Source organism: Lontra canadensis, unplaced genomic scaffold (assembly GCF_010015895.1).
Source record: "Lontra canadensis isolate GAN:19392208 unplaced genomic scaffold, GSC_riverotter_1.0 scaffold75, whole genome shotgun sequence".
NCBI lineage: Eukaryota > Metazoa > Chordata > Mammalia > Carnivora > Mustelidae > Lontra > Lontra canadensis.
Genome location: NW_022631069.1, coordinates 3,904,117 through 3,924,492, shown reverse-complemented (window position 1 = coordinate 3,924,492; position 20,376 = coordinate 3,904,117). Strand labels below are relative to the sequence as shown.

Sequence of the window (20,376 nt, the reverse complement as noted above, 5' to 3'; positions counted from 1 at the left end):
CCTCGTCATAGGAGCTTTGTATCTACTGTGTGCCATCCACGTATCTTGGTTTTAAGGCCCATTTAGAGCAGCACAAGGCTTTAGTGCAGTGAGGTTTTTTTCAGTGAATACTTTGAAGCTGGCAGGTTCCTGGGGGTGGGCTGGAATGTGCACCTGTGTGAACCCTCCCAGCCAGACAGTCCTTTTAGTTACCATTCCCAGGGTAGACTTTTATACTGAAAACTTGGCTATTAAACCATTCACAGGTTGGATTCCTACAGGGAAGGTTTTTCTCTTTCTTTGATGCTTACAGAGGGTTTCTTTTTTCCCATCCCTGACAGATTCAGCATGCAAAAGAACTCAAAGCTCTTAATTTTGCAAAACTGAATCGATGAGTTAACACTGCTATATCTTTTTGGTAAAAAGACCATTTGGCCTGCGTCCCTTACCTAACTTAGATCAGACTGGATGCAGATCTATGCATGGATCCGTTTAAAATGCGTCTGGGCGTTGTAGGATCCTCAGGAAGCTTGGACAGCTGTGTGCCGGACCAGGAGACGGTCCTTATCAGAACTTGCTGGGTTTTATAGGTTCTCTGGCTTGGGGGATTTTGTTTCTTCCCAAACCCATTGCTGGGGCTCTCAAGCTAGCTGGTAGATACCTGCGCTTGTGCGTTCTGGGGCAGTGCGTCTAACTGCCATCCCTCTGCTTCTCAGGGCCTGACGACTGCTCGGGCTGCGGAAATCCTGGCTCGCGACGGCCCCAACGCGCTCACCCCGCCTCCCACCACCCCCGAGTGGGTCAAGTTCTGTCGGCAGCTCTTCGGGGGCTTCTCGATGTTACTATGGATCGGAGCGATACTTTGTTTCCTAGCTTACGGCATCCAGGCGGCCACGGAGGAGGAACCTCAAAATGATAACGTGAGTCCTGTAGCGCCCAGTTAGATCACTAAGTGTGCGTGAGGCGTCCTTCTCGTCCTTGCCACTCCCTTGTCGTCCACTGGTTACCACCGGTTCGCTGATCATTTTAAGCAGCAGGGAGAGGGCCACCGGGGTGGCTCAGTTGGTTGAGCATCCTCCCGACTCTTGATTTCCACTTAAGTCATCATCTCCGGGCCGTGAGGTCACGTACTGGGCTCCATGCTCAGCAACGAGTCTGCTTAGGATTCTCTCCCTCTCTCACGGAAGTCTTTAAAAGCAAACAAACATGAGGGAAAGCAGTGTTAGCAACTATGGCCTTCCAGGCCCATCCATCTTCCTTCTTCGTTTCCAGTTTGTCTCTCCATCTCCCACCTTCTAGATGCTCTTACAAGCTGGACCTCACCGTGCATGTGGCTGCAGTGAACAGGCAACTCTGTGCAGGTCCCGGCCCGGGGCCGGCCGCCACACACGACACAGAGCACGGCTTTTATTGTTGGCCCGTAATGCACATCCTGAAGCGTTGTTTTGAAAAGATCTTTATTTTATTTATATTAGGTTTTTTGTTTTTTTTTTTTTACTTGTTTATTTATTTGACAGAGATCACAAGTAGGCAGAGAGGCAAGCAGGTGAGGGCGGGTACAGGCTCCCCGCTGAGCAGAGAGCCCGATGCCGGACTCCATCCCAGGACCCTGAGATCATGACCTGAGCCGAAGGCAGAGGCTTAACCCACTGAGCCACCCAGGCACCTCACAAGATCTTTATTTTAATAAGGTGGGAGAAACTGATACATGTAGAACATTTCAAAAGTCAGTCAAGGTGTCGGACCATATGTCTCAGGGACCCCCATTTCTGACCCTCCTATACTCAGTCTTTAGGAAGATAAATCTGAAGACATGAGCTCTGTATTTATTTCTGAAGCCTTGACCTGTTAAAAATTTGGTTTTTATTTGGTCAAAAGTGAATATTCCCAGCTCCTTACTACAACCCTGTGGCTCTAACTTATTTGTTCCCTTCTAGCTTTATCTTGGTGTGGTACTATCAGCTGTCGTCATCATAACTGGTTGTTTCTCCTACTATCAAGAAGCTAAAAGTTCCAAGATCATGGAATCCTTCAAAAACATGGTCCCCCAGGTACCGATTGCTTTGCCCTCTCCATTGAGACCCCCGGGGATGAGAGCTAGTGTGGAGCTAAGGTTTCTGAGTTGATGGGAACAGGAGGGCCACCTCGCAGATAACCCAGCAAGCTTTTGTAACTTGTATAAATAGATCAATAATCTCCTTGTCGTGTACTTGTATAATTCATATTAGAGATTCCTTTGGAATTTGGCTTTCTTGTTTCAACACTACCCAGTCCTTGTTGGCAGCCTCTTTTCTCTGATTGAATAGTGTAAACTGTTCTTTCCCAAAGCAAGCCCTGGTGATTCGAAATGGTGAAAAAATGAGCATTAACGCAGAGGAAGTTGTAGTTGGGGATCTGGTGGAAGTGAAAGGAGGGGACCGAATTCCTGCTGACCTCAGAATCATCTCTGCCAACGGCTGCAAGGTGGGTTCAGTGGGGTCCCCAGGGCTCAGGCGGAGTGCGCAGGGCGGCCCGGCGTGCGTTCACACAGCCCTCTTACTTGTCTCACGGACAGGTGGACAACTCCTCACTCACTGGTGAATCAGAGCCCCAGACTAGGTCTCCAGACTTCACAAATGAAAACCCCCTGGAAACGAGGAACATTGCCTTCTTTTCAACCAACTGTGTGGAAGGTAGACAGACCATTTTAAGGCGCTGTTCTGTTCACAGCGTGCTATTTATCTTGGGCATCAATAACAACAACAAAAACCAGAAACACAGTTCCTGTTCTGGTTTTGTTGGCCCCTTGTCTGACTGCTGTGGTCAAGCACAGCAGATGCGGCGGATCAGTCTTTGGCAGGAAGGCTCTGGAAGCCTGGGGGCTGGCTGGCTGGCTGTCCTCACCCCCCACCTCCCACACGCCTCTACCGTTGGGCGTGCTAACCTGGCAGTGGCCTTGGGAGCTGCTGTCCTGCTCCTGGATATAATGCCCTTCGCCAGAGTCTCCGTGGTGTGAAACTGTGCATAACCCACCAAAGAGCTGGCCCTTGGAAGCGTGTAGTTTTGTCTCTTTTTTAACCATGACAGGTAATCATCCAAAAGCTGTGACTTCTTTGATGAAACATGGTACAATTCCCCCTCCCTTCTTTTTTAAGGTACCGCGCGTGGCATTGTCGTGTACACTGGGGATCGCACCGTGATGGGAAGAATTGCCACACTTGCTTCCGGGCTGGAAGGAGGACAGACTCCCATTGCTGCTGAAATTGAGCATTTTATCCATATCATCACGGGTGTGGCCGTGTTCCTAGGTGTGTCCTTCTTCATCCTTTCTCTTATCCTTGAGTACACCTGGCTTGAGGCCGTCATCTTTCTCATCGGCATCATCGTAGCCAACGTTCCCGAAGGTCTGCTGGCCACTGTCACGGTAAGCAGCTCGGGGAAAACCGTGCACTCTTCCATCCGCTGGCACCTGAGAACCGTCCCCTCCCCCCAAGTGACAGTGGCCGCTGATTCAGGGTTGATCGCACGTGCTTGTGCATGGTAGGGTTAGATAGCGGGGAGGCTTGGCGTGTTTTTTACATGGAAGATAGTAACCCCAAAGCCTAAATAGGCCTAAATCTTGATCTGACCTGGTCACATGATCCACAGCAGTATAACAAAGGAGAATTAGGGGGGTGAGCAGGGGCACTATAATTCGGTAAATCCTGGCTATTTTCACTTTTCTTAATCTGTTGCTTTATGAGAAGAGGGGAACCCTCTATACATGTTCCCATTATTATTCAGACTTCAGAGGATGGCCGGAGAGGTTTAATTTTAGACCAGCATCTTCCATATTAGGGAGTACCCAGAGTTTCTATAGAATTCCATTCTTGTTGAGATTGAAATAATCTGTTTCCTAATGGTTTTTAGGTATGTCTGACCCTAACTGCCAAACGCATGGCAAGGAAAAACTGCTTAGTGAAGAACTTAGAAGCCGTGGAGACCTTGGGGTCCACATCTACCATCTGCTCGGATAAAACTGGAACTCTGACTCAGAACCGGATGACAGTGGCCCACATGTGGTTCGACAATCAAATCCATGAAGCCGACACAACAGAGAATCAGAGTGGTAAGGCCCAGGCCCACCCCACACCATAGCCTCACCTCATGTGGCTTTTTTTTTTTTTTTTTTTTAGTTCTTGTTTTTGTTTTTTATCCTTTGGTAAGGAGTTAAGGGAGTGGGTTTGAGATTTCTCTTGACTTTGCCCTGAAACCTGACTAGTTTCATTAGTTGGGAAATGAGATGAAACATTTCCCTTTTTATGGGATGTTAATACAGAGGTAATGCATTCTTTTTCTTTTTTTTTTTTTCCCTGCCTCTGCCAGGTGTCTCATTTGACAAGAGTTCAGCCACCTGGCTCGCTTTGTCCAGAATTGCAGGTCTCTGTAACAGGGCGGTGTTTCAGGCAAACCAGGAAAACCTACCTATCCTTAAGGTATGCTCAGGAGTTCCTGTTTGCTGTTAGGCCGCCGTGTGGGGGTGTAGGTACCCCACAAGAACCACCACCTGAGTGTTTCCTTCAGAAAGCATGTGCCCTCTGGGTTCTGTAAGGGGATTGTTCCTTATGGGACACCCTCCTTGTGAAGTGTTGTCTGGGGGTCCCAAAGCCCTGAGGGTTACTTGCAGTCTGCAGAGGTTCAAGAAGAGGGACTCTGCTGTAAGAACTGACCAGAAGTGGGAAGCAGTCTTTACCGTGAGAAACCAAATGAGTAAAACCCAGTTTTGCCACTCTGAGTATGATATCTGCTAACCTAGCAGACAGTGAGGGCTGCTTTTGTGACTCGATAATCGTATTTGCATATTAGGATACAGTAGATTCCAGTAAATCCCTTAAGCCATTTATTTTCTTAAAATAGCCCAGCTATTTCTCTTATCTTATTTGTTCTCCGCTTGCTTACTAATGATGCAAAAATAAGCTCAGGCTCATGGAATTCATGTGAAATGCGAAATGACTGAGGTTTCACTGTGCTGCCTGTGGAGACAATCTTGGAAAGGTCATAGCTGCACAGGGTTGTTGAGGCTGCGGAAGACGTGTGAGGAGGCCCTCTGGGCTCCTGTTCTCAGCAGGGCTGCTGGGGGTGGTTCTGGGTAGAGACCAGGCTGTCCAAGAGAAGGAAGGTGCACTTAGATGGAACTGAGAGGGCTTCTCCTGGGAAGATGGGACCCCTGTATCCTTTGAAGTAGGTGTTCTCGGCATTGAATTAATGTTGATTAGAGGAAGATATTGTTTATCCTGGGATAGAACTTGAGATGCCTGCTTTCATGTATTTCCTTACCTCAAAGTGGAAATCTTCTAGGTTTTCAGCATAGAATGTAATAGGTATCAGATCTTTCCCCACTTAAAAGTGCCAGAGAGGGAGCATGGCCTGTATTTGACTATTTCAGGGGCGGGGCTGTGTCAGTGGCATTATTACTGTTCCTCCTTCACCCCCCCCCCCACAAAAGGCATGCTGCTCTATTGTGCTTTAATAACTGGCCTTTGTTAAAAATGATTCCACTGATTCCACATTTCTTAACAAACCTAGCCACCTTTCTTACTAAATGGGGCTACTGTGTTTATGAGCATTAATCTTTTCATCTGCCTGTGCAGTCCTAAAGCAGTCGGAGTTCTCAAGTGTTTACATAAAAGTTGGCTACACCTAAAAATGTTCTTAGTGGGTCCCAGTATATCACACAAAAGAGAAGTATGTGTTACCTCAAGTGTGGACTTTAACTTAAAATGTTAGCTGATTATATGACTGTTGGAGCTAATAATAGCTTTCCATTCACACCATTCAGGCCAAGATAATTTTGCACAGTTGAATAATGTTTAAAGCCCTCTATTTTGCCCTTGACACAGACAGTTTGCTCCCAGTCCTGGGAACTGAAGGGATTTTCTTCTAAGTTGTAGGTGCTGTAAATATTTGGACTCTCATTTGGTATTTTCAGGTTCACAACCAGGAGTACATCCTTCAGAATAGTGTTGGCTTTGAGACCTTGCAACAGGGGAAGATTAAAACAAAACAAAACAAAACCAAAAAAACAGGCTAAAGTAGGTTAGAAGAGTGTGTAATGCTCCTCTCAAGGGTGGGTAACCCCTTCAGGCACCCCTCTTCTACTGGGAGCTGGAACTGGGGTGGGGCGGGTGGGCAGATAGGAGGAGGCTGGGGTGTGTCTGAGCCGAGGGAGGCTGGTCCCTGCCTTCCCCCTCGCCCGCCCTGTCCTCCACCTCGAACAAGCTCGGAGTACATCTGCCGAACTCTCCAGGTGTTCAGTGGTGCGCTGCAGGCTTACTCACCGGTGACATCTCTGTTCACAGCGGGCAGTGGCAGGCGATGCCTCGGAGTCCGCGCTCTTGAAATGCATTGAGCTGTGCTGTGGTTCTGTGAAGGAGATGAGAGAGCGATACGCCAAGATCGTGGAGATCCCCTTCAACTCCACCAACAAGTACCAGGTGGCCTAGCGGTGGCACAGGCAGCCCAGGGGGCAGGCGGGGAGGGCTGGAAGCCAGAAGGAGAGTGTTTGCCCATTTGAAATGTTACAAGCTTAAATGGCTTCAAAAAATGTGAATTCTCCCAACTTCTGTGAGCTTTTACATTTGACCCTGAATTAGGTATAGAAAATGCTAACTTGTGTTTCGGTAGGAAAAACAAACCCTCTCCTGACGTGTTGGGGCCCTCTGGTGTACTTATGGTTTGGAGAGGGGTTGTGGGGAGGGGGCGAGGCATCCACGGACGGGCTGTCCTTTTGTTCCACTTTCCCTTCAGGAGAGGTTTCCGTAGGGACACAGGCCAGGGATTTAGGGCAACCTCGCCGTCTGGTTTTTCGGGTAGCATTCAAAGAATGCGACAAGGTGTGGGACACTGAAGTTAAGAAGTAGGGGACCTGGGTGGTTGTCCTGACACTCTCAGCAGTAGGTGAGCTGAGCTCCCTGCAGCCACCGGTGTTCATGTGTCCACCGTCCTTTATAGCTGTCCATCCACAAGAACCCCAACACGTCTGAGCCCCGACACCTGTTGGTGATGAAGGGCGCCCCGGAAAGGATCTTGGACCGCTGCAGCTCCATCCTCCTGCACGGCAAGGAGCAGCCCCTGGATGAGGAGCTGAAGGACGCCTTCCAGAACGCCTACCTGGAGCTCGGCGGCCTCGGAGAGCGCGTGCTAGGTACGGACGGGGATGGCCAGCCGCACGGCTGTTGGTCTGGTCTGCCTCTGCAGTGTCCTGACCTCCCCTGAGCCTTTCCAGAAGATTCTCCTCCTCCTCGATCTGCCCCACTATTCTGAAAATAGGAAGGGCTGAAGAGATGTTTGGAGAGACTTGTTGGGGGCCTCGGAGCAACAAAACCCTGTTGATCTGCTTCCGATTCGTACTTAGACCTTTGGTCTCGGGCTGGTCAGTTCTGTTTGCCTGGAAAAAAAAGCGGGGGGAGCTTTATTATCAAACCTTTGTTGCTAGGACTATGACCTACAAACTTAATGAAATTAAAATTAATGCCTAGAGTAAAATCATTTCCTGACTGGCCCAACAGTTGCGAATTTACACTGGACCGTGCGTGTCCGCTCACAAATGACGGTGGCTGCAGACTTTTCACCCAGAGGGCCACCTGTCCTTCCGAGTAGGTCAGCGAGGGCAGGCGAGAAGTATGTTACACTCATTGTACAATGTAGTTGAGAAAGAGATGTTTGCACTCTTTTGGAGGTGGACAGGTAAAAAGCCATCATTGATGTACTCCTGTTCCACTTAGCTTAGTAACCCAGAGCTGATTGCCTGGGCCTGTCCTCTGGTTCCCTCATCCGATCTGAGGTGTCTCTCTCATAAGTCTCTCTTCACTGAAAAATCACTGTCCAGTGTTGTTTCCCCGTTCCCCGTGTCTGCGGGCCCAGAGTAGAAGCGTTCTCTCTTCCTCGAACCTACTTGCCACCTCCTACCACTTTAAGGAACATTGTAACCTTCATACCACATTGCGGGAGCCTCTGGAATGTCCTGATCTTGCAGCAGTGATACTGTGTGATAAGCACCTCGGGCAGAATGTGTCTGCTTCGTATTTATCCTCAGCGTGGCTGGCAGGCTGGCTCTTGCTGGTGGGCAGTGATGAATTGTGGTTAGATGAAAAGCAAGCAGAGATGGGAGCTCAGTTTTTCTAAAGAAAGAAGCAGAGACAAATAATGACGTGATTTGCCCAATCCAAACATCTGAGTGGCAGGTCTAGAAGCCTGCAGTCCCAGTGCCCAGCAGTCCTGTCCTTGTCTGTCTTCTCTGCGCTGGACAGGGTGCTTCCGCTGAGGTTTGGCCATGGCCTCTGTCATTTGCATGGTTTTTCTGACTCCATAGCATCTGTACCTGTTACATAAAACCTCACGGCTTTAAAACTCGAAACAATATTCTAAACTCAGCTTGGAGCCAGAGGCAGACCATCCGAATGACCGGTGGCTACTGTCCTGGGCTGTCGCCTGCACTGAGGTCCTCACAGACCCCCCCACCCCACCCCGCCCTCGCAGGTTTCTGCCACCTGTTTCTGCCTGATGAACAGTTTCCTGAAGGGTTCCAGTTTGACACAGATGATGTGAACTTCCCTGTTGAAAACCTCTGCTTTGTGGGCCTCATCTCCATGATTGACCCTCCGCGGGCCGCTGTCCCTGACGCTGTGGGCAAATGTCGCAGTGCTGGCATTAAGGTAAGTGTGTAGTGTGCTTCCTTGACATCACTGTCGTGCCTCGGGGCTCCCTGCTTAGTCACGTGGCCCCACGGGAGCCATGTGGCCAGCTCATTTTCTCACTGGAAGGATGAGTTTCTTATCTCTAAAGCTTTGGTTACCACTAGAAAAGGCCAAATGGTATTAAAATGTTGGTGTAGACAGCAGATGAGGGATTCAAAAGAAAAAAAAAACACATTTGGGGGGGAACAAACGGAAGCCTGAAAGTCATTGAAAAGGGCAAAAAGATTTGGCGTAAGGTCTTAAATTTGAAATACTCGCGTTCTAAATTGATCTACTTCATGTAGCGAACAGGAGGTCTTCTCCGTTTTCAGTTAACTGGTTTTTTAATGAATGTTTGGTGTCCTCTGTATCTGTCTCTCTAAGTCACGGAACATTGTTCAAGTGCACTGATAATGGGTGGTTTTTTGAGCCCGCCTTGGTGCTGGCTGTCTGATTTGTTTCCACTCTCTCATTCTTGTTGGTAATACCGCCCTGAAAAGCTTTGTAAAAATAACTCCCCCACCACTTTGACTATACTCGTAAGTGTAGTCTTCTGAATATAATCATCAGATCAGAAAAGCAGCAACAAGATTTGAATTCTTTCTACGTATTTATGTTCTCTCCCCAAATTGAGCCACTTTGGGGATGCTCCCCAGGCAGTATGTGGCACTTTTGCCCTATAGTCCCATCAGCATCAGATTTTTTTTTTTTTTTTTTTGGCTGGTTTTAGTACATTTGAGTTTTCTTGTGACTGTGTAATAAAAGGAAAAACAGACGTTATACATCTTGTCCTATACCAAGATAGGATCTGGATGTTGCTTTGTGTTTTCATAAACAGGTGCATGTTTGTATTTTTGGTTAACGTTTACCCATTTTAGGTTTGCAGTCCTGTCTTTTTGATATTCCAAGATGAAGCATCCTTAATATTTCTTCTTGCCTGCTTAGGCAGTTGCATTCAAATAAATTGCCCTGTTTCTTGTTCCAGGTCATCATGGTCACTGGAGACCATCCAATCACAGCCAAAGCCATTGCCAAAGGTGTAGGCATCATCTCAGAAGGCAACGAGACCGTGGAAGACATCGCTGCCCGCCTCAACATCCCAGTGAGCCAGGTGAACCCCAGGTAAGGCAGGAAACTCAGAGCCTGCTCTGCCTTGAATGTGCAAATGATGGTGGTTGGGGATCATCAGCTTGGTTCCATGATGATGTGCTTCTGGGCTTGCTCTGAATAGGAAAGGCCCCTGCAGTTCCAGAAGGCAACCTGTCCTCCCAGGGGAAGGTTTCAGTGAGAGCATGTCATCGTAGCCAACACTTGGGTGGTGCTTCCATATTCTTAGCACTGACGCAGTAATGTGTGAAGGTGGGCATTAGTTCCACGCTGCAGAGCAGGGAAGCTGAAGCTTTGTCATATGGTACACTCTGTAGTCGAGCCTTCAGTTTCATGCTGTTAACCACAGAGCATGCGACCCAACACCTCGCACCAAGTCCGTTTCCAGGGCCACGCTAACTTGTCCAGGTAGCTCAGGCCAAAAAGGACTTTGGACGGGACAGTACAGAAGGCAACAGCGACGAAGCGGTATTGTTCTGGTGTTCCGTTGGAGTGTGGGGCCCCCTTCCCCCAGCATTGGGCTACGAGAGGGTTTGATCTCCTGTCTAGAACTTGGTCCTGTCATTTCAACATGTCCTCTCTAAGGAAGGTGAAGGCAGGCTGCCCCACAGGTGGTGGTGAGTCTCGAACGAGATCTAGTATGTAGGAACATGCTTGTAACCTGCGGACTACTGCCCAGATGGTAGCTCTAACGCGATGGGGAAGATCGCGTCTAACCCTGGGCTGTCGTACAAAGCCTCCCGTGTAGTAGAACCTTCCTTTGTGGTGAGGAGCACCACACGGGTGAAGCAGTGGGGGACCTTTCTTCCCATCCCAATCCTAGAGACGCCAAGGCCTGTGTGGTGCATGGAAGCGACCTGAAGGACATGACCTCTGAGCAGCTGGATGACATTCTGAAGTACCACACGGAGATCGTGTTTGCCAGGACTTCTCCTCAGCAGAAGCTTATCATCGTGGAAGGCTGCCAGAGACAGGTTAGCAGGCAGCCAGGGCCAGGCTCTCTCAGGCCCTGCTGATCCCCGTGATCATAGTGCCAGGGCCGGAAACATGGCCCAGCTTTTCTTAGACTCGCTGCCTGTGTGCCGGAAAGAGGCTGCAGGTGCCTTCAGGGCAGGGGGACCTGATAACGACCCAAAAGAGCCCCGTACTTGGCCACACACGTCTTCACTGTGGCCCAGAGTCAGGCTCCACACTTGGCCTGGAAGACCAGTCCAGGCTTGCCTTGTCTTAGAGGATGTGAACGGCAGGAGACTCCTGTCCCATCCCTTGAGAAGTCCTTAAGCCCTTGTTGGTATGGGGAGGGGATCCGTTTTTCAGCACTCCTTAATTCTGTGGGTGGCTGGTGGCTGGGTGGCATCTTGGCTAAGCTGGTTCTGAGCCTGCTGAGGGTCTCCGAGGAAAGGGGCAGGGTCGTGGCGAGGAGAGGCAGTTTGAGGTGTGTGCCTGGTGTGCCTCCACCCCCGGATCTCAGGGCTCTTACGCACCCCCTTCTTCCGGCAGGGGGCTATCGTGGCTGTAACTGGCGATGGCGTGAACGACTCTCCGGCCCTGAAGAAGGCAGACATTGGGGTTGCTATGGGGATCGCTGGCTCCGACGTGTCTAAGCAAGCTGCCGACATGATTCTTCTGGATGACAACTTCGCATCGATTGTGACTGGAGTAGAAGAAGGTGAGAGAGCAGCACTGTGTTTAAGAGCGTTCACCAAAACCTCATCCCAATACTGCCCTTCTGTGTCTACTCCTAGCCTGCCCATCCCCTTATCCTCTGCAGTAAAAAATAAAAAAGCCAACCTCTTGGCTTTCCCAGGTCGTCTGATCTTTGATAACTTGAAGAAATCCATTGCCTACACCCTGACCAGTAACATTCCGGAGATCACCCCCTTCCTGATATTTATTATTGCAAACATTCCACTACCACTGGGGACCGTCACCATCCTCTGCATTGACTTGGGCACAGACATGGTAAGTGCCTGGCGTGGCAGCCTCAGGCCCTCTCTCACCCGGTGCTGCAACACCCAGTCAGGCTGGGCGTATGGGCACCCGGCGCGTGTCACGGCCTCAGCCCCCAGAAAGCAGCGTTTCCCAGTCCTCGAGGCAGCTGGCAACACCCGTCTATCAGATAGCAACATTATATGAAAGGGAAGTCTTGTTTTGTTTTGTTTTGTTTTGTTTTATAATAGGACTGGTTATAGCATCTCATGGTATGAAAACCAGTTTTAAAGGGGAGGGTGGCAAGGACTTTATAATAGAATGTTCACGCTGTCAGCTTCCTGGTATCTGACTGCTTTTATACTTCTCCCCCAGGTTCCTGCCATCTCCCTGGCTTACGAGCAAGCTGAGAGCGACATCATGAAGAGACAGCCCAGAAACCCCAAAACGGACAAGCTTGTGAATGAGCGGCTGATCAGCATGGCCTACGGGCAGATCGGTGAGCCGCCGCACCCCTGGCCCTGAGAGGAGAGCATGGGGGGAGGCCTCAGATAGGCTTAGTTTCTCATGCCAGGCACAGTCCATTCAGAGGCCGTGTTTCCTGGGGATAGAGTGTCAGTCACTAATTTGGGTAGAGAGTTAGGCTTTGAAGAAATTGCACGAGCTTGAAGGTTTGGCGGGCGGGTCACCACCAAAGGGCCTTGCACCCCCATTCTCCCCACCCCAAGACTTGATTCCCACAGTACCTGAAGCATGACCAGCTAACAGGTGGTCTTCAGGGGATGGGCAGTGAAAATGCCCTTTGATCCTCCGTGTTCTGCCTAGTGGCCTTCAGGAGAACCCGGTGAGGCCACCAGGAGCAGCCCAGGCCTTTGGATCAATGGGTTACATCACTGAACTTATGTAAAGAGGAACAGAGGAGTTTTCTGGTGGAAATACGGCAGATACTGGTTAACAGCTGCTGACAAGGAGTTGGCTAATGACCAGGAAGACCTAACTCTAATGGGGACGAGGGCCAGAGCATAGGATGAAACCTGGCCCTGAGGAACTCAGGGTGTTGTGGTGGGATCAGATGCCAGGGAAGAAGGGTCCTGAAGGGAGTGGGGGGGCGGTTGGTCAGAAGGTGCCAGGTTCAGGAATATGAAAACAGAGATGGGAAAAGTCACATTGTAGCAGAAATTTAAAAAATAGGGAAGCCTTTTTCCCCTAAAGAGACTCTGCCCTGGTAGATACATGATCATATGACAGCAGTGGGTGTTTCAGAGCAAGGCCTGTGTGTCTTCCCCTTTTAAAGTTCTAAAACAGTGACTCAAAAATGAGAAGAGGCTGCTGGGCGAGGGCTGTGCCCCTGGGGTCCTCCATCCTCCCCCTCCTCTCCCAACCAGTGCCAAAGACAGCCCCTAATACGTACCATCCTGGGCCTGCTGTGGCGGTCAGACAAGTGTGCGGGCGGTCAGACAAGTGTGCGGGCGGTCAGACAAGTGTGCGGGCGCCCTGGAACCAGGTTAGAACTGTTTCCCACACTTGCAGGTATGATCCAGGCCTTGGGCGGCTTCTTCACGTACTTTGTGATTTTGGCTGAGAACGGCTTCCTCCCGACCCACCTGCTGGGCATCCGCGTGGACTGGGATGACCGCTGGATCAACGATGTGGAAGACAGCTACGGGCAGCAGTGGGTAAGTGAGGGCCTAACCAGTGGGGAGCTCCTCAGGCCACCAGCCGTGAGGGCCAAGAGCCGGGCTAATCTGTCTGCCTTTTGTGTTTCAGACCTACGAACAGAGGAAGATCGTGGAGTTCACTTGCCACACAGCCTTCTTTGTCAGTATCGTCGTGGTGCAGTGGGCTGATTTGGTCATCTGTAAGACCAGGAGGAACTCTGTCTTCCAACAGGGGATGAAGTGAGTAGAGGACAGTTGGGGCCCTCAGACCCCAGGGCTCTGGTGATCCCTCAGCGCTTTGTAAGATCCCGGTCCGAGGCACATGGCAGTTTCTGGAATCTCTCCTTTGGCACGAATTTATGTGATTTTCCAGCGTTTCTTTTCATCTGCCCTGCAGTTCCTAAGTGCAACGAATACATAAGGACATTGATCTGCTGTTGCACAGTGTTAGAACATAAGCTTCTGTTTGTGTTCTTAAGCTTTCTGTCTTCTTGATTTTAGGAACAAGATCTTAATATTTGGCCTCTTTGAAGAGACGGCCCTTGCTGCTTTCCTCTCCTACTGCCCTGGAATGGGTGTTGCCCTGAGGATGTACCCCCTCAAGTAAGTCGCTCCTCACCCAGCTCCCCAAAGCATGAAACAGAAGTGGGACTTCCCTCGTGACATGCACTAGTAGCTGTTGTTTTTAGGAGTTTGGGGTGGCCTGTACAAGAATTCCTCTGCACTGGAAATCAGGAAGGACTGACCAGGGTGCTTAGGATTTGGCTGAGATCAGGCCAGACAGGCTCTGGTACCTTGGGATGGCTCGCCAGCTAACTGCGAGAGTGCTCGGGACCCCCAAAGCAACAGTCCCACTTGCCATTGGTATTCTGAGGTTTGGGGACGGGGTTCACATCTTGATTTACTTACCTAGCCCCTGTGTGTGCTGTCAAGCCCCCACCTCTGTGGGCCCCTGAATCCTCTGTTCTCAAAGGAAGGAGGCGGGAGAAGCAGGCTGGAGGTGGGTCATGGGTAGAGTAGACCAAAGGAAACCCACCAGCCTGGAGCAGTGAGGGACTTGGTGGTAAACCCTGTAGGTGAAAAACACAGGTTTATCAGAAGCGTGAATTGCAGTAACCTGACCCCATCTCTGAAGGAGCCAAGCCCTGTGGGCCTCACCAGCATCTTGCTGGGTCTATACAGACATCCCTTCTGTGCAAGGGTCGCCTGGCGTCCAGGGATCTGTCTGCTACTGTCCAGCCTGTCTTTTCAGCCTTCTCTTGTAGCCATCCAAGCTTCCGTTAGGGGAATTCAGTATTCTTTCTCCCTGCATGGATCCTTGGTAAGGATGCTCCCTCCCACCCCATGATACCAGAGAGTGCCTGAGGGCCTATCTCCTGGAGCTAGCCCTGTGTGATCCTTGCTCTCTTGGACACGTACATCTGCACCTTTCTTTGGTATTACTTGTTATTTCTGCTCCCCACTAGGTTGTAATCTTTAAGGCATGGGTTATAGGATCTTTGTTGCAGCACCTTACACAGAGCTGGCGTACACTAGGAGGATGCAACTTAGACAAGGCTTGCCCCATCAACTTGAGCCATTGTTTGTGGAGAAGAGGGTAGGAGAACCCAGCTCTCCAAAAGGCTGAGATGGAAAGTCACTGAAATGGAGTAGTGCCTCAGGCCATGTTTTGTTCTGACTAGGGAGCTTGCTCCTGAACAGGTTCTGTTCAGTTCGAAAGGTGGGTTAGTTACTCTGTGGCTAAGTGACAGGAGGTCCTCTCTTAGCTGGGGAGGAGGATGCCTCGCACCAGGAAGAAGAGGAGAGTGCCAGGCCTCTGTCTTGGGACAGCCTCCCTCAAGCACTGACTGCAGGAGCTGGTCGTCAGGAAAGCACAGCCTTCTGACAAGGCTGCCCCAGCTGCCTGTCTCCAGGCTGGGGACTGTGGCTGTGGTCCGCCAGGCTCCCAAAGGCCTCTGCTCTCTGTTAAGAGCTCAGCTGTTTTCGTTCCCCAACACCGGATTCAACACACAGCTGACTGAATGCAAGGGATAGAGAAACTGGTTTTGACCCACACTGGCAGTCTTGATCTGCACATAGACCAGGACATAGACACAGGTCACTCTCAGGCTTCTTAAAATTTGGAAAGGGAGGAAAGAAAATGTGCCTTTGCTGTGGGATGGTAAACAAAAAATCTCAACTCCTCCTACAAACCAAATTACAAAAACCAGACTTGAAGGTGGGAAGGGGACTTGTGAAGAAAGTCTGTGGTTGGCTTTGCCCTGCCTCTCTTTAGGCCCTGGGCATAGGGAGCAGTGTTCTTTTCCTAAGACCCTGCCGTGTGGTCCACACTAAGGGCTTAGTGGTTGGTTGTGACCGTGCTTGGCTCCTTCCAGACTATTCCACTGTCACTGTGATATACCTTCTCTTGCCTTTGAATTGTGTTCACGGGTTAAACTGGCACCTGCTTCTCCTTCCAGACCTACCTGGTGGTTCTGTGCCTTCCCCTATTCTCTTCTCATCTTCGTGTACGATGAAGTCCGAAAACTCATCATCAGGCGACGCCCTGGAGGTAATTACAGACCTTTTAGCTTTAGCAGGGGTGTGGGGGAGGCTGTAGTTCTGTGACTTCTGTTGCATCAGTCAGGTGGGCTAAGGCAACCCAGACTGCCTACAGCCACAGTACCATCCCCAAAGGCTTTCAGAAGCAATCCTATTTTGAATGGAACTCAAACCCAATATGATAGAGTGGGAAGCTGGTCAGAAATTGGAGCCATCTTCCCAATTAACAAGTCCTTTCTAGAAACATTCGCAATAAGAACAGTTGAAGCCCAGTATTGAATTTGGGTGACCCCATCCCCAGCCCCCACCCCCGGTCGCTCCCTGTCGTTCCCACTGTACTAGAGCTGGGAGGCCTCACTGCCATGTGTCTGTCTGTGCTGCCTCCAGGCTGGGTAGAGAAGGAGACCTACTACTAGACCCTGTGTCCTGCACGCCGCGGAGCATCGCGCCACACACTTCGCACCCACCCCCACCCCCTTTGTGTACTTCAGTCTTGGAATTCAGAACTCTACCCTGGTAGGAAAGCACCGAAGCATGTGGGGGAGCGAGACGTCCCGGAATGAAGCATGTAGCTATATGGGGGGGAGGGGGGAGGGCTGCCTGAAAAACCTCGTCTATGGGAATGACAGCGGGGATGGTTTTTATGTGCCTTTTTGTTTTTGTAAAAAGGAAAACTTGGAAAGACTGAAAGAATACATTTTATATCTGGATTTTTACAAATAAAGATGGCTATTATAACGGAATCTGTCTCGTGCCCTCCTCCCTTTTGGGGCCTGGACATCTGAGTGAATCTCTCCGAGCACACAGCCCAGTTCCAGCAGCTTCCCCGGCACCCACTGGGAACTGGGGAGCTGGGCAGCCCCAGACCCCCTGAACCAAAGCTAACTGGCCATCTGGCTTCCTCGGCTCTCTAGGCAATTTGGAGTCACAGTCACAGTGGAGAACCACTGTTCAGGGGAAACTTTTTGCCCAGGCTCCCTCTCATTCTGAGGAGATGGCCTTACCCCACCTGTTCTCTCCTGCAGGGGCCACCTCAGGGGGGGGGGGGGGGGGTGTAACCCCAGCTGCTGCCGATCCTCTGCTTCTCGGTGGGAAAACATGTCCCGTGAAAGATGAAGTCACTTGGTGTAATAACACTCTTGCCAGCCTGGTCCCAGCCCTCAGCCCACCTGCCATCTCTCGGGTCCCTGCCACAACGCCTCAAGCACTGTGAGGCCTCGGTGGGTCTGAGCGGCAGAAACCCCCGTGCCCACCGTCTCAGCGGCATGTGTGTCTCCACACGTGCTTCCTTTTTCACATAGCCTGTTCCCAGTGTGGCAGCAAATGGCTCCATTTCAGAAAGCGCTTATGTGCCAGAAGGCACTTAAGAAAAAAAGGTAAGAGATCTGTTTACTTCGGGGTCAAGTCTGAGAAGGCCTGCTTTCAAAGAGGGAGCAGAAAAAACGCCCTCCTCGGTCTCCTGGCTCCGTACTCCAGCCCGAGTGCTATTCACTAGCCCTGCTCCAAGGCTGTCCTTGCGTCAAGCAGGGAACAGTCCAGAGTCCTTAACCACTGGCCCCAGAGTGATCGTGCTCTGCACGTGACCAGAGAAGTTGTTCAAGTATTTTTTCTCCTCCGAAGTTTACTTCATTGCTCGTGCCTCTTGCCTGCGATTCACTTCCAAGCTGCGCAGCTGGGAGGGGAAGGAGGACAGACCATTCCCACATACTGGCTGTCCACTGTCCCTACCCCCTCCAGTCGGAGGAACTGGGAGGGCTGGGTGGTCTGCCCTTAACCCAGCAGCTCTTCCTTTCTCGGGGCCCCTTCCCCTGGGATGAGCTCTGCACCTGTAAGGCAGCCACCTTTAAAGAGAGCCATCTGCTCAGCCCGACATAAGGAAACCAGGAGGAAGCTACAGAGAGAGCTGTCAGGATTACTGGACCATGAGACAGGTGGTAACTAGCTGCTGGAGGCCATGCCGGGCTTCACTGCCGTGATGGCGGCAGGAGACCCCTGCCATGTGCTTGAACCCATACAGCCCTGGCAGGTTTGCTGTCCCCGCCCCTACTCACCACATGTCTGCTTTCTGGCATCCCCGAGAGCTGAGCAGGGAACCCACGCTACTATGATGATGGTCAGTGACCTGACATATTCAAGGCTGGGGGTGACCCCAGGTGGCCTCCAGGCTGGGGCTTCTCACTGCTCTAAGCAGCCCTAGGCTTCGAGATACCCGGAGGGAGGGTGGAACAGAGCAGGACCAGGGGAGGCTCTGAACCTCCTGTCCCCTTACCACCAGAATATTTCTACCTTCGGACAATCCTCTGAATAAAAAGTTTTATAGCCCAAGTTTGCTCTGGAGGAAACAGTTAAGGGATGGGTAAAACTGGGACCCAAATCAGCCCTCCTAAGGGGCCAGATCTTTCTAAGCTTTCTAAAAGCAAGACAATACCTGGGCTCATTTCTATGTTGCACTTGGTTTCTCCCTTAAGCCCTGTTCGCAGTTGCTAAGGAAGGCTCCAGAACAGTGACAGAAACTGCTCCTGAATACTGACCCCAGCTACTGTTCAGACCTATAAATCCGCAATAGAACCATCCCGACCGGCCTCTTCCCGTGACTTGCTCACCTCCTAATCATCCCTCTGCCACCTCCTGCCTCCCATTAACCTGTCCCCTGAAACTGGCCTGCTTGAGGTCACCACTGACCTGCTTATTACATCCAGCAGTACATCCCAGTCCTTGCCTGACCTCTACAGCAGCAATGCTTCCATCACACACTTCCCGAAACCTCCATCAACATCACTGCCCAGCCCTTAGCTTTCAGCCCCCTTTTCGCCTGCTCCTTGGCTATTCATTTCCTCAGGGAGGTCCCCATTCCCTTCCCTCTGCCTGCCTCATATTCCTGGGGCTTCCTAACATGATGTCACCCACGTGATGCTTTCTGGCCCCTCAGTCTGGTCCTCTCCTGAGTCCCCAGACCCTTGCATCCACTTGTCTATCGGACATCTGTACTTAATTCAGAAAGCATAGAAAGCATAACATGCCAGTCCTAACCCGAAAGGCAAACCCAAGTTTAAGGTCTCCCAAATTGAACCTGCTCTAGGCAATGACATCTACCACCCTGTTGCCCAAACTGAAAGCTGGAAGTCCCATGAAGTTTCTGTCTTCCTTACTTGTGGCCCCCGCCCCCAAGCCGTCAGTCACCACTCACTGTCCATTCTGGTATGGCTGGGAACAGGCTTTATGTCTTAATCTAGACACAGTCACTGACTAACTGGCCATGGGCACAGATTTTTGCCTCTGTGCTTCCTTTACTCCAGAATAAGGATGACATTTCAGAACTGCGATTATATGTGGAGAGACAAGCACGGTGGCTGCCAATAAATCCCTTTCTCTCCAGGAGCCTCCCTTCACTCCTGGCCAGTCCCCTCACTCTTGGCCTTCCTCTGACCCAGTGCTTCTCTGCATGTTGTCTCTGGACCAGTATCACCCAGGAACTTGGTGGAAATGCATCTTCTCCTACAGACGGACTCTGAAACTGGAGGTGGGATGCAGCAATCTGTTTCAATAAGCCTTCCAGGTGATTCTGATGCATGCTAAAATCTGAGAACCATGGCTCTGTCCCACCTTCCAAGCTCCACTTGGCTGCCTCTCCGGCCGTCCATGTCTTCACCCTCGACTCTAGCATATATGCACATCTCTGCTCCCCCATTCAGGCTCCCAGGAAGTCCCTCGGCTATACAATGCTCCCACCAGCATCCTGCAAGTCCCCTTAGCAACCCCCACCCCCGTGTTGGCTCACCCTGCATTCTGCTGGCTAATCCACTCAACTTTCTGGATGCCATTCAGGCCCAATTCCTTCTTCAGGAAGGCTCAGTGGGCCCTTGTTTTTTGCACACCTGGCACTTATGCCTATGTATTACTGTGTTCCTTAGTATACTACAAGTTCATGAGTATACAGTACAGGCCATACCCTCCCCAACATCTGGCACATTCAGTACTTGTTGAGTGAATGAATGTTCATTACCAGACTTTCCCCCCACCCCCATATTTTTAATATTTCACCCTGACCTTGAATCTCAGTTTCTTAAATCAGGGCTGACACTTCACCCAAAAGAAATCCATGCCCAGGTCTACCAGCAATCTATGAGTTAGGGCCTCTGCCTCTCCTAAAACTTTAAAATTGGAAATTAGAGAAGATTCAGAAGAAGACATGCATGGAATCAAGATGTCAAGAAGCGGTGGGAGACCATGGCCAGTGATGGTAGAAGGCAAAGAGATCTACAGACAAAGAGACACCAAGGACACAGGTCCTTGGACATGCCTGTGTCCCAGAGCATATGAATCCCTGTCCTGGGCCTCAAATGATCTCCAAAACTCCCCAGCCCTCACCCCAACTAAGTCACTGTCTCCTATTAGATAATTGATTAGTACTCTACTCCTTCACAGAACTCACAGTGCTGTTCTATTGGGTAATTATTATTTTCATATCC

General features: G+C 50.6%; 1 protein-coding gene across 2 annotated transcripts in view; it reads left to right on the top strand.

Moving 5' to 3' along the window:
- ATP1A1 (ATPase Na+/K+ transporting subunit alpha 1) overlaps positions 1–16,650 on the top strand; it is a 28,903-nt gene extending 12,253 nt beyond the window's left edge. For both annotated transcript variants that reach the window (XM_032881343.1, XM_032881344.1), the window contains exons 4-23: positions 696–899; positions 1,917–2,030; positions 2,308–2,442; positions 2,534–2,651; positions 3,114–3,382; positions 3,868–4,066; positions 4,324–4,433; positions 6,297–6,431; positions 6,949–7,141; positions 8,476–8,651; positions 9,658–9,794; positions 10,603–10,753; positions 11,280–11,448; positions 11,587–11,741; positions 12,084–12,207; positions 13,239–13,384; positions 13,476–13,606; positions 13,868–13,969; positions 15,826–15,917; positions 16,295–16,650. In XM_032881343.1, the coding sequence (XP_032737234.1) occupies positions 696–899; positions 1,917–2,030; positions 2,308–2,442; positions 2,534–2,651; positions 3,114–3,382; positions 3,868–4,066; positions 4,324–4,433; positions 6,297–6,431; positions 6,949–7,141; positions 8,476–8,651; positions 9,658–9,794; positions 10,603–10,753; positions 11,280–11,448; positions 11,587–11,741; positions 12,084–12,207; positions 13,239–13,384; positions 13,476–13,606; positions 13,868–13,969; positions 15,826–15,917; positions 16,295–16,323 (2,889 nt within the window). In that variant the 3' untranslated portion in view covers positions 16,324–16,650. The remainder of the gene's footprint in view (positions 1–695; positions 900–1,916; positions 2,031–2,307; positions 2,443–2,533; positions 2,652–3,113; positions 3,383–3,867; positions 4,067–4,323; positions 4,434–6,296; positions 6,432–6,948; positions 7,142–8,475; positions 8,652–9,657; positions 9,795–10,602; positions 10,754–11,279; positions 11,449–11,586; positions 11,742–12,083; positions 12,208–13,238; positions 13,385–13,475; positions 13,607–13,867; positions 13,970–15,825; positions 15,918–16,294) is intronic.
- Positions 16,651–20,376: the final 3,726 nt, after the last annotated feature.